General features: G+C 54.1%; 2 protein-coding genes across 5 annotated transcripts in view; one reads left to right on the top strand and one right to left on the bottom strand.

The window, feature by feature from the left end:
- Positions 1–5115, top strand: part of CAMK1G (calcium/calmodulin dependent protein kinase IG) — a 29204-nt gene extending 24089 nt beyond the window's left edge. Inside the window, exons 9-14 of the mRNA XM_029935351.1 lie at positions 222–361; positions 1129–1207; positions 2674–2761; positions 3002–3426; positions 3934–4056; positions 4210–5115. Coding sequence (XP_029791211.1) covers positions 222–361; positions 1129–1207; positions 2674–2761; positions 3002–3426; positions 3934–4024 — 823 coding nt within the window. The 3' untranslated portion in view covers positions 4025–4056; positions 4210–5115. The remainder of the gene's footprint in view (positions 1–221; positions 362–1128; positions 1208–2673; positions 2762–3001; positions 3427–3933; positions 4057–4209) is intronic.
- Positions 5116–6025: 910 nt separating this feature from the next.
- LAMB3 (laminin subunit beta 3) overlaps positions 6026–13048 on the bottom strand; it is a 42463-nt gene continuing 35440 nt past the window's right edge. For all 4 annotated transcript variants that reach the window (XM_029935349.1, XM_029935348.1, XM_029935347.1 and 1 more), the window contains 5 exons: positions 10044–10251; positions 9466–9607; positions 8932–9108; positions 8070–8223; positions 6026–6555 (listed from right to left, as the gene is read on the bottom strand). In XM_029935349.1, coding sequence (XP_029791209.1) covers positions 6419–6555; positions 8070–8223; positions 8932–9108; positions 9466–9607; positions 10044–10251 — 818 coding nt within the window. In that variant the 3' untranslated portion in view covers positions 6026–6418. The remainder of the gene's footprint in view (positions 6556–8069; positions 8224–8931; positions 9109–9465; positions 9608–10043; positions 10252–13048) is intronic.

Raw genomic sequence — 13048 nt, 5'->3', positions numbered from 1 at the left:
AACACACAAAGGGGCCTTCTAGGGCAGCCTTTTCTGAGCTTTGGCTCCAAGCTTTGGCTCCTGCATAAACACCTGCTAGGGCCTGCATTGCTCCTGAATCAGAGGCAGACCCATGTCCTGTTCATACTGCTGGTCGGAGATCCTTCACTCCTGCCTGTGTCTATAGGGGCAGCTAGGCAGAAGGGAGGGGCTGGCTCAAGGAGACTGCGGTTGGTTAGCAGCGTACCTCCTTGGGTGTTTCACTGCAGGTTGTGTGGGTATCCCCCCTTCTATGAAGAAACTGAGTCGAAGCTGTTCGAGAAGATCAAGGAGGGCTACTATGAATTTGAATCTCCATTCTGGGATGACATTTCTGAGTCAGGTAAGGCTAGCAGATGTGAAGGACAAGATAACAGGCTCAAGGTGCAGGGTGCCAAGAGAAAAGAGCTTAACAACAGATGTCAGTCCTGGCTCATGAAAGTCCCAGGGGAAACCTATAGACCAGGCTGCCGGAGAAAGTGGAGAAATCTTCCCCTGGCTCAAAGGCCAAACAAATGATTCGCATCTAAGGTTTGGGCTTTTGTTTTCTGGGGACAGAACCACTGCATACCTGTGTAGGAGAGGGAGGGTAGAGATGAGAGGCCAGGAGGGCAGAGCCAGGCATAGGGGAATGTTCCAGGCAGGAGCGGCAAAAGCAGGGCCAAGTTTTTCCTTTCAGATATCAAGACTGAGAGGATGCAGTGTCTGTATGTGTGAGAGAAGGCAATCACTACATGTTTTGGGGCCCATTAAGTGGAGATCAGCGCCGGCATGAGGCAGCATTCACATGTGTGCCCACATGCGGGTGCCAGCCCCTGAAGGGTGCAAACAAACACCCTCGTGGTGTGCAGGCACGTTGGTGCCTCGTGATAAGAGATGTATCTGCAGTGCTGTGTGGGGGAGGCTCCGTAGAGCCTCTCTTTGGTGGTTTATGGTGGGTTGTTGTTAGGTGGCTTGGGTTTTTTTTTTTTTTTCTCTTTTAAGACTCTTAAAATTGCCTCTTTGGAAGATTAGTTAAAGATGCATTCATTGCCACCCACCAGCCCGGAAGTGAATTTCCATCAGTCACGAAACCTGGCCCTTAGTTGTGTCTTTGATTGCTCCCCTTAGCCAAGGATTTTATTTGTCACTTGCTGGAGAAGGACCCGAATGAGCGGTACACCTGTGAGAAGGCCTTGAGGCACCCGTGGTGAGTGAGGATGAGGGTGGGGGGCTCCGGACCCTGGCCTTTTGGTTCCCCAGATACCATGATGACTCTTTCACGTAGTGTTTCCCATGTGTTTGCTTGCCCTGAGCTCTCTACTCTTGCAGCATCCAAGGAGCATCTATCAAGTCCAGCTAGAGATGCAAACAGCATTTAATGAAGTGGGTTCTGACCCAAGTGTGGCGGCTGCATCATCTAGTCAAGGGCAGGAGACACACACACAGCCAGGCACTGTCATCAGGACTAGGGTGAACCCTCAGTACCAGCTGTGCAAGAGGTACCGGCAAGAGGCATTGCGTCCTATCCTTAAGGGCATCGTTCCAAGTGAGGGGCAATTTGTGATGAATCACAAAGCAATCAATCAGTAAACTCAGTAAATTTAGTCATGAAACACTTTCATTTTCTCATGTGACACCCCTGCTCAAGATTCTCATTAGCTCCCCACTTCCTACCACAGCAAGCCTAGATTCCTTTGCCTTTTCAGATTTTCCACATTCTTGCCTGACCCTTTACCTCCAACTTTATTTCCCCAAATTCCCAACACACCTCTTCTGTTCCAGCAGGGCCTAAGAGCTGCACTTCTCTTCCTGCCCTCCCCTACCCCACATACCAAGCTCTTTCCAACCTGCACCTTGGGTCATACCATTTTCACCACCTAGAATGCCCCGCCTCTTGCCTTGTATGCAGCATCCTTCAGGATCCGGAGCGGTTTCTGCCCTTCCCTCATGCCCTGGCCCCTGCAGGCCATGTAACCCTCCTCATCTCTCTTTACCAGTCACACAGCTTACTTGAACTACTGTAGTTCATGGCACGGAACAGGGCTCCACACCTACCCTTGAAAGGGATCAGGGTGACATCTGTAACTTCTCTGAGTCCCTAGGACCTAGAAAATACTGTGCATGTGGCAAGTATCTAAGTAACACTTAGAGATGGGTGATGAGGGAAATGGCAGCCTGTATGGGGTGGCCTCCTTCAGGAAGGCTTCCAGGAGGAGATGGGTTCCGAGCAAAGTTTTGAGCTAACAGAGAGGGACAGCCCAAGCACCCTCTGACATGGGGGCTGGTAAGCCTTTTAGGTGAAAAGCTGGCTAGTAAGTACCTTTGGCCTTCCTGGCTGTATCATCTCTATGACAACAACTCAGTCTGCCCTTATGGCACGGAAGCAGCCATAACTTATAGTTGAATGAACAGGCACATCTCTGGCCTAGTGAGACCTATTTACAAAACTGAGCAATGGGTAAATTTGGCCCACAGGCCAGCCTCGCTGGAAGGCAAGATTTTGGTTTTGCCAAAGTACGGGCTCCCTAATGACCTGCCCAGGGGGGACAGAGGAGCCAACACTCCAGCCCATTCCTACAGTGGGTCACCGTTCTTCTGAGTTTACTCCCTGCCCAGCCCCTGGCTGAATTCCCATAGTTGCCCACTAGCCAGGTGTCCCTTCTACATCTACAGGATCAATGGAAACACAGCCCTCCACCGGGACATCTACCCATCAGTCAGTCTCCAGATCCAGAAGAACTTTGCCAAGAGCAAGTGGAGGGTAAGTCGCCTTTTCTGGGAGGTAGGCAGGCTCTTTGGGGCCCCTGGAGGCTGAGCTGGAGCGGGGCTGGTGGAGGGGCTATCCTTGGGGCTTCCCAGCAGACACTGGAATGCCCTGGACCCTCTATGAAACAAAAAGTGGGCACATTAGTTTCAAGAGGCTATAGGGCAAAGGGAAAGCTTGAGCCCCATGGCCCTCTGGGAATGGAGGTGGCCAGAGACTGCTCTTGTGTGTCCTTAGCAAGCCTTCAATGCAGCTGCTGTGGTGCATCACATGAGGAAGCTGCACATGAACTTGCACAGCCCAGGCATCCACTCAGAGGTGGAGAACAGGCCCCCTGTCACTCAAGCGTCAGAAGCCTCAAGGCCCAGCTCCGCTGAGATCACCATCACCGAGGCGCCTGCCCTGGACCAGAGTGGCCCACTTCCGGCCCTGCCCCGGCTGCCCTGCCAGCACAGCCCCCGGACCGCAACGCCCGGGGGCAGATCCCTCAACTGCCTGGTCAATGGCTCGCTCCACATCAGCAGCAGCCTGGTGCCCATGCAACAGGGGCCTCTGGCTGCTGGGCCTTGCGGCTGCTGCTCTAACTGCCTGAGCATCGGGGGCAAAGGGAAGTCCTCCTACTGCTCCGAACCCACACTCCTCAAAAAAGCCAACAAAAAACAGTACGTATTTTCAGCCAAAGACACAGGCCTAGCCCTGCGCAGGCAAAGGGGCTAAAAGACACTGACCAGGGAGGCAGCTCTGCAGGGTGGGAAGAGCTGTGGACCAGGGGTCAAGGTTAATGCCTCCAGTCCTGTCCCTAGCTGTGTGGCTACAGACAGACCAGGCAATGTCTCTGTTTCTGGCTGGCTCATCTGTAAAATCCTACCCACCTGCTCAGCCTGCCTCACAAAGGTCCTTAAAAGTTTAGTGAGGCAACAGGAATAATAAATGCCTGCAGAGTGATGGGCACTAGATTCCTTAACTTTCCAGAACCACTGTGTTTGTGGGGGGGGGGGCGCGGCTAGCTGAGGGGAGTGGGGCTTCGTTGTCCTCTTGGTCTTTTCTGCAAGGGCTTGTACTTTCCAAACCCAACGAAGGTAGGCCCGGGGGGAGGCCACAGTCATGGAGAACTCCCCAGCTCTTCTTCCTCAAGTATGTCACAGCCTGCTGCCTCCTTTTCTTTTCAGGAACTGCAAATCAGAGGTCATGGTGCCGGTCAAAGCCAGCGGCAGTTCCCACTGCCGGACAGGGCAGACTGGAGTCTGTCTCATCATGTGATCCCCGGAGTCCACGCCTGTGTCAGTGTTCAGGTGAGGTGACCAGAGGCAGGAGGGCCAGGGCAGGGGGCTCAGGGAGAGTGTCTGGCCCAAAAGGAGAGCCCCATCACAGAGTCTGGACAAAGGGGTCCGAGGGGCACCAGAAGTGGCAGGTCCATCCCCATCCTGAACCCATTTCGTCCACAGGAGAGATGGTCATCTCTTCTCTACCCTTCCAAACCCGGAGCCCACCCTGCAGCGGGAGGAAGGTGGAGCACGAGGAGCAGGGCCTGGCAGGAGTGGTTTACAGTCAAGGTCATGAACAGCATGCTGCCACCACTGCCCGGGGCAGACCCTCACTGAAGGCCCAGCACTGAGCCTCAAGGTGTGGAGGCCCCATTGAAGCCGTTGGCAGGAGGGTGGCACCCACCCGTCTCCAGGTCCCCAGCCTGCCTGCTCTGCGCCCTCACACCCGTGTGCCGTGGCTCCGTGCAGTGAACTAGGTAGCTCTCGCCCGGGTCTGTGTTGTTTGTGATGAAAAGCTTCATAGGCTGGCCAGGCTGTGTCGCCTTCTCCGAGCAAAGCCATATGGAGCATCGACCCAGACTCCAGCTCAGCACACACTCATCCCTGCCTCCCAGGCCTTAGTCCTCAGGGCCGAATGGGCTCATTAATGTAGTCAGTCATTGCTCATCTGCATGAATGACAGGCAGCTCTGTGGGCCACCTTCGAGCTCTCCAGTTCCCACATTTGATTCTAGAATTCACTCCAACTGGGCTGAGACCCAGCCAGCCTGCCCCAGCACCACCGCCCTCCTTGCCCTGGGCCAAAGGCAGCCCCACAGCCTCCAAGGTGAAAAAGAAAGAAATCAGTGATTAGGTAGTGCAAGCAATTGTAACCCTGGCCACAACACCCCACCCACACCCAATGAAGTGCACACTGGAAGTTGACGGTTTTCATTTCAGGTGGTTAATTCTCCCCCTGCTTATGCTCTTCTTTCTCTCTCTGGATATCGGGGATACTATTCTTGTCCCTCCCTAATTTTCTTGGACCCCATGCCCTCCAGCTTCATGCTCCATGTTATGCTCAATAAAATGGACATATTTTTCTCTATGAGGCTTCATTTGGTTCTTCTCAAAGTCAGCAGTGCCTCTGGGACTTCTGAGCCCATGCTGGGTGGGGGGCCTGGGTCTGGCATGGTGGTGGCCGGTGCACACTGGGAGCCTAAGGTGTGCCACATACTTAGTGACATGAGTTTCGCGTACTGACTCATTTACTCCTCAGAATGACCCCTGGGTAGGCTCTGTGGTCTGACTCCAGCCATCCATTCTCCTAATGACTGTAGAAATGATCATGAATTAAAAGCCCAGCTCAGCCCTGCCCTCTGCCTCATCTGTGACCTTGGGGGAGTTACACAGCCTTTTGTGCCTTGCTTTCCTCACTTGTCCAATGGGCAGCACCACCCACAGTATGAGATAACGCAGACGATGTTTCTAGCTCGGTGCTCAATAAATAATTAATGCAATTAATAAGAGTCAAAAAGTTAATGTAGATAAAAAGCCTAGCACATTGGATGGGCCGTGGTTAGCACACCAACATTCATGCCACTTCTATATGTGTGACACACACACACACACACACGTAGCTACATATCCATTTGCAACTTCTCTCTGAGATCCCAAGAGACACACAGATTCTGCCTCTGGGGCTGGGTGAATTTGGACACAATACTTCCCTTCTCTGGATTTCTATTTCCTCATCTGTAAATGAGAAACGGGATTGCTACTCAAAGATGAAAATAGTTGGTCCGGTCTCTCGAGGATGGGATCCACTGGGTCCTGGAACAGCCTGAGTCTCCCTGAGTGTGGGTGACGAGCAATCTTTCCTGAGCAAAGCAGGGCAGCCCATGGTTCCTACACCACCGGGCCCTGGGCTTGAGCACAGGAGCACCCAGGAGCCCCACGTGGGCGACAGAAACAAGTGACAAAGCTTTACTCGATGGGAGACAGACCATTCTCTGAAACTCTTTCAACCTTCAGACTTCTTTCTGAAGATTTTTATTGGGCTTTTCACTTGTACATCATTTTTTGTTATTTTTTTTGCCCAACCAGGACTCAGCCTTGGAGGAGGATGAAGGGCATGGGTGCTGACCAGCCAAGCTCCCTGCACGTGAGAGCTCCGCTCCTCGGCACAAAGGCAGGGCCACCTCCAGCCTCTCTGTCTCTCAAATGTAGTTCCCATCAGCTCAAGCTCAGCTGCAGCCCAGAGCAATCTTAACAGCTGTACCCCAGGGGTGGGCCACACTGTGCTTTCAACTGTATACAAGTCTCTTGGAGCTGGAAAGTATTCCAACCCAGTCTGTCCTCCAAAAGTAAAGAGGACAGACCAGCGGGGCCAGGAGCTGGGAGCTGGCACGTCACTTACAGGTGGCATAGTAGAGCACACGCCCGTTGATGTGGTCGCGTATCTGTTCCACGTGCTTCTCTAGCCCTGTCAGGTCTGCAGAGCGACGCTCGATGGCCTGGCTCCCCCGAAGCAGCTCCAGCTCCATGTCTGAGGGCAGACAGGACAGCAAGGGGAGAGGAGGCACTGGTGAGACACCCAAAGACGCCCAACCCTTCTCCTCCCGCCCACCTGGAGGCGGCCCCTGCAGAAGTCACCTGTGGGGGAGCCTTGTCACTAAGGCAAGTTCTCGCCAGCCTCCCAGCTCTTCCCCCCCCCACAGGCCCCCACTTTAGAGAAACCAGACCCAGGAAGCCCCTAGCCTCCCCCTCTGCTCTAGGCAGAGCTGTTGTCCCAGACTCATGAGGGAGGCCACTGGCACCAAGATAACCAACCCATTACTACTGGACTCAGACCCTACCATCCCACTGATGGTCCTCACGTGGGCACTGAGGCACAAGAGCTGGCTGGGGGACCTGAGTTCCTCCGCACCTTCCCTCCCCCAAATACCACCCCACCTAGTTCTCCCCCAGGTCTGCTCTGCACACCGCCACCACATCATGTGGAGGATGTGGAGGACAGCCTGTCCCTCCTGTCACCCTAGGCAAGAGGCCCCTCTACCACACTCCTGAGAGCTGGCACCTATTCTCTAGGAATAGGGAGGGAGTGCACTGCCTCACGGCTCCAACCTCAGGCAGCTCTAGCCATTAAAACCGTCTTCTCGTGAAGCCGGAATCTGACCACTTCTGGCTCCTACCCAGTTATCTCGGGCCTCAGGTCTGTCTCCTGGGGCTATGGGAATGTATTTGCTCTGTCTCCCACATGGAAGTCCTTCAGATGTCTGAGGCCACATCTTCTCAGATTAAATCTCCCTAGTTCCTTCACCCATTCTTCATCTGATATATTTATGGAGCCTTCTCTAACTCCTAGCCCTGGTCACCCTTCCTCTGATCTGTGCAAGCCCGTCAATATCTTTCCTGAGGATATAGAAGCCACCAGTGAACACCAGGTGAGATCCCCCCCAGCAGAGTGAAACAGCAGCACCACTGGGCTGGCATTCAGTCAGTGGGCACCCGTGTGGACCTATGGGTTAATCAAATATTCCCATAGGAATTATGTTCCCTGGTCGCCTCTCTAAGGGGAGGCCAATATGCATGACCTTCCCCAAATCCTACAATTAAAAGTAAATTCCTGGGGCACCTGGGTGGCTCAGTTGGTTAAGCGACTGACTTTGGCTCAGGTCACGATCTCATGGTTCATGTGTTTGAGCTCTGTGTCGGGCTCTGTGCTAACAGCTCACGCTCTGTCTCTCTCTGTCTCTCAAAAATGAATAAACATTAAAAAAAAATGAATTCCTGCAGAGAGGTAAACGCTTATTCCATTGCTGCAACCTTTCTTGGTTGGCAGATGCATGGCCCCCATGTGGAGGGCAGGACAGGTCTTGTGAGCATCTGCAGTCCCCGCAGCCCCCTCACTGTGTCTCATGCTCCTGGGTGCTCAGGAAGTGCCCTCTGGTCTTGCCCTCTCAGCACTGCTCGCTCTGACAAGGGTGGGCCTCAGAAACCAGAGGTTGGGACCAGCCTCCTGGGATGCCCAGGAGTCCGAGCCCAGGACAGACCCCTCACCTTTCATCCTGTCCATCATCTCCATGGTCTCCCCAAACAGCTCCTCTGCCTCCGTCTTGATGCTCAGGATCCGGCTGCCCTGCTCCCCCAGTATGGGGCTCCGACCCAACCGGTCCTTCAGCTCAGCGTATTTTTGCTTTACTCTCTCAAATCCCTGAAAAAAATGGAACAATCTCAGTGTCGCCATCACCATCATCCAACGTCCTAAAGAGCTTTGGCGAATGCACTTGATACCATCCAGATCAACACACAGGCACGAGGTGCCTCCTGATACTCCCCAAAGGGGTGCTTTTGCCCAGGAAAACCCCGAGGCCACAAACCATGTCTTAAATTTCTGCTCTTCCCTCCCTCCATCTGCAGCTCCTGTCACTTCCTGCCTAACTTCCCATATGGTGCCAGGCACTGGGTCATCACGTGGCGTTATACTTGGTCCTGGGACCATGAGCGCCAAAGTTCCTGGTACACCAGAGATCCAGACTAGAGGCTCTCTGGCATAATCCCAACGATGATGGGGCCCAGGTCAGGCTAAGTCAAGACTGCCTCTCTGGGCTGGGTAGCCACGACAGGGGACAAGTTCTGGGCTGGGTATCAATGGACCTGATTTGTGGGTGAGCTTTGGGCCTGGACAAAGTTACCCCTCCATCTGTAGATGGGGAGGGACTGGATAGATCACTCGCAACACTTCTGAACCAGCTCCCCACAGGTGGCCCGAAGTAGAGTCCTGAAGCCCTTCCTGATGATTCTAGAATAACATGTTGAAATTGCTTTCTAGCGCAGGGTCTCACAAAGCCTACAGAGTCCTCTCCTGCTCAGGACCCTCACTCTGGCTGTGCTGCCTGGGATGGAGTGTGTTTGCTCTTACCTCCTGGGCGCTCAGCGCCTGCTGTTCTGCACCTTCCGCGAGCTGCTGGGCCTGAGCGGCCTGTGCCCCCTGCTTCCTGGCCTGGAGGCGGAGCCCCTCCAGCCGCGCTCGGAAGTCACCCAGCTGCGCCGTCATGCCGGCCACCAATCTTTCCGCGGGCCCCAGTACCTGCTGAACCTTTGTGGGGAAAGGGACACCTGGGTTGTGGGGGGATCTCACAGCGAGGGCCTTGTCCTCCCCCTGCCCAACTCATCAGGCAGCAAAAACTCTCTCCAACCAAGAGGCTGGACTGTCCCCCTTACAATCCCCTATCTGCCCCCACTGCTCTCCAGCTCAGCCACCCCCACTGCAGCCCAGAGCCCACCACTGGCCATCTGCATGCAGCCATAGGATCAGGAAACCAAGGGCTCAAAGCCAGGCCCAGAGCTCATAGTCCTCCCTCTCTAGGTCCCCATCTAGGTCACTTTCTATGCCTTGTGTCTGAATCTGTCTCTTCATTTCCAAATACAGGGGAAGAAAGCCACACGCCCTCACCTCAGCAACCCTTTCCTGGATAAGCCGAAGAGAGCGGCTGGTGGCCTGCATGGTGTCCTGAGCCTCCTGCAGTGCCAGTGTGCCCTGACGCAGGTTCCCCACCACATCCTCCACCTGGCCCTCCACCACTTGGGCTCGGCTCCTGGGGACCGAGGAGGGGAGGAGGGTGGAGAGAGAAGCAGTGAGCTATGGTGAACAAACAGATGTGTGGCTCAACTCATGCAGCGGTTCAAGAGAACATCCTTCCCAGCCAAGACTAATCAGGGAAGATTAACCCAGTGGCTTGTCCATCCCAGGGCCCCACAGAGCAGATGTGATATGAATGTGAGTGGTATGTCTAAGACACCCTTCGGGCAGTGTCCAGGGGAAGACGGGGTCATGCAAGTAAAGTTTACCGTGAATGCTGTTGATCACTTCACCACCACCCCCCACCACGGCAAGCACCCCACCTGTTCCCCAACCCTCTGCACCCCTCAAAATGTACAGATTCTCCTCCTTCTTCCAGCAACCAAAGGAGCTGGGGAGCGAAACACCAGGCGAACCCTGAGCAGGGAGAAGCTCAGGGCCTAAGGCCATACCTGGCCTGCTCAGCCTCAGCCTGGAGTCTGCGAGCCCGAGCAATGTCCTGCTTGGTCTGAGACAGCACCAGGTCCACATTGGGTAGCCTGGCCGCGATGGCCTGGATCTCCTTCATCTTCCGCAGGACTGTGGCAGAGTCTGTGGGCAGCCACAGGGCCAGCACGGCCTCGCTGACCTCCTGGATGGTGGCTGCATCAGTGTCAGGGTCTGGAAGACAAGCCGTCCATCAGACTGGGGGAACCTAGCCCCCCAAAGATCAGAGGTTTCTCCAGGCCGAGAAGCGCCATGGGAAGCACCGTGGTGACATCTCAGCCCTGGCTGCCCACCGAGCCGCCACGCCCTGTCAGTCACACTCAGGCGCCCATTCTCAGAGTTTCTGGGATCACTGCGGGAGGAGGACTGTGGACACAGCTGTGGCAGCTACGTGTCTGGTGCCACAGGAAGCTGCAGGCTGGCTGGCGGGAAGGAGGCGGTGCCAGCCAGCTGGTGCTGCACAATGCCTGGAGCACAGACATCATCAGCCCCAAACTGGGGAGAGCGGCCAGCAATCGAAACTGCTTCCTTGGCAATAAGGCCCCTTCCACGTGCCCCTCCTCGGGCCAGAGCACTCTTTTTCACAAAGGCAGAGAAAGATTGCCAGGTCCTTGCTCAAATGTCACCTTCTCGGAGAGGCCAACCCTGGCCATCCGATCTAGAGTCACAACTCTCACCCTGTACTGATGGCCCTTATCCTCCTTCTCCATCTTATCTGTCTCCCTAGCATCTATTGCCTCCCACATGCTGGACCCTTAACTCAGTCTCTGGTGTTCTGTGTGTTACCCTGCTAGAAGCTCCATCATGGAGGGGGCTAGGTGTCATCAACATCCCCGGCCCCTGCCATGGTGCCTGGCCCCTGGAGATACTTGGTGTTTGCAGATTGAATGAATGACTGAAAGACCTCCAGACCCAGGCCTCTCCTATACTATTCAAACAAACTGCGACAAGTCAAATGGTTTCTCTAAGCTCAGTTTCCAGATCTGTGAAATGGAAATAATGATCCTCAACCTGAAGGGATGAAATGAAACACTCAATCAGCAAGGGTCTTACAAACCTACTCTGGGTCAGAGAATAAGGTCAGAAGTAGAGGTACCATCGGTACCTATCCGTCCCATTCACTTTTACAGATTCCAGGTATTGATGTGACAGGAGAGAGGGCACCTGCCCACGCAGATGCTTTCTCCTGGGACTTGGTGCCAACATGTAGGGAACTGAGACTGTAAATCAAATCATACTCAGTCCCTGTCCATACAGAGCTCAAAGCCTAGTGGGACAGAGGGCCGGCCTGAGTGATGAGGGTGAGCGCAGGCTGCTCAGACAGCCCCCGGAGGAAGGCCTAACCCTGTCTGATGGGTCTGGGGAGGGGGTCTCAGGGAGGTTCTTGGAGAGTGGGCCATCTAGAGGATTCTTATTGGGGGAGTAGGAATGAGCCAGGTCAGGAGAGTTGGGGCAGGGGAGCAATCCAGGAAGAAGAAAAACGCTAACAAACAGTATGTGTGTGCATGTGTGTGTGCATGTGTGCGTGTGTGTTTAATAGCACAATAATCTGCAGTGTAGACAACAGAATGAAAAGAATCCCACCTGCATTCCCTACAAGCTGGCTGGGGCTGATGCCATTCAGCCTCACTGGGCTCTGCTTGGGAGAAGATTTCCTTATCTGTGAGTCTGAGCCCCTTGTCTATATTTTTTTTTATTTTTTAATGTTTATTTTATTTTTGAGAGAGAAGGGGGGTTGGAGCAGAAAGAGAGGGAGACCGAGGATCTGAAGCAGGTTCTATGCTGAGAGCAGAGATCCAGATGCCTGGCTCAAATTCAGGAACCATGAGATCAGGACCTGAGCCGATGTCAGAGGCTTAACTGACTGAGCCACCCAGGTGCCCCTGTCCATGTTTCTTGAGCACCATTTCCCTACATCCACTTTCCCCCATTCTGAGGTTCTCTGGGAGTCTGACTCCAGCCTGCCTCAGGCAAGCCAGGGCTCCCAACAGATCCTCCCTGCCTCTCTCCACCCCGCCCGTCTGGAGCAAAGGCATTGCAATAGTAGCAAGAAGTGGCCTGTCGTAACACCAAGCCCTCAGCTCATATTAGCTGGGCTCTCAGCCAAGCAGATTCCCTGGCAGGGACTAGAAATCTAATAATATCAACTCATTTTCATGAGGCAACTTTAATTTTTCAAAACACATTTTTACATCAGTGACTAGATCCCCAGAGTCAACATGCAATACTACCATCCCAGTTTGCAGAAAGAAAGGTGAGGCAAAGAGAAAAGCGACCTGCTCAAAGGCACAGGTTTCCTGGGTCCGATACAGGAATCTCTCCACTCCCAGGGTGGCAAGACAGGGTATCTGGTTCATTTATTCGTTCAACCAACACCGGGTGCTTTTCTGTGTCTGGCCTTAGTGGGGGTGGGGTAGGGATATGCCAGAAACACAGCAAATAAGACAGGCAGCCATCCTTGCCCTTCTGCAGTTTAGAGTCGAGTGGAGAGACAGACAATACACCCCTAGACGAATGAGTTCAGCACCCATAGGCTCAGAGCAAAGCGATGAAGGTCAGACACTGGGGGGTGGGGAGGAATGGGGACCAGATGGGGTGGTCAGGAAGGCGCCTCTAGCGAAATGATCTTTAAATTGAGACCATGAGGGGTAGAATCGGCATCCTTAGAAACAGCATTCCGGGCAGAGAAAGAGCAAGTACAAACCTCTGAGGTGGGTAAGAGCAGGCCTGCTCAAAGACAGGCAGTGAGCAAAGCAGGGCAGACACGAGGCCGCACCCAGGAGGTGAGCAGAGGCCACAGTAAGTCTGACAGTGAGGGGAAGTCAGTGAGGGATCTGAAGCATTTTTCAAAGACGTTTTAGGTTGTTCTGTTGAGAGTGAACTGTAAGGGAGCAGGGGTGGGGGAGAGAAACAATGGAAGGGCTGTGGCGGCCATCCAGGTGAGTACTGGGCACCTGGCCCGGGTGGCCAG

The sequence above is a fragment of the Suricata suricatta genome, chromosome 3, assembly GCF_006229205.1.
Source record: "Suricata suricatta isolate VVHF042 chromosome 3, meerkat_22Aug2017_6uvM2_HiC, whole genome shotgun sequence".
In the NCBI taxonomy this organism is placed as follows: Eukaryota; Metazoa; Chordata; class Mammalia; order Carnivora; family Herpestidae; genus Suricata; species Suricata suricatta.
This window is presented reverse-complemented; position numbering and strand designations above follow the sequence as displayed.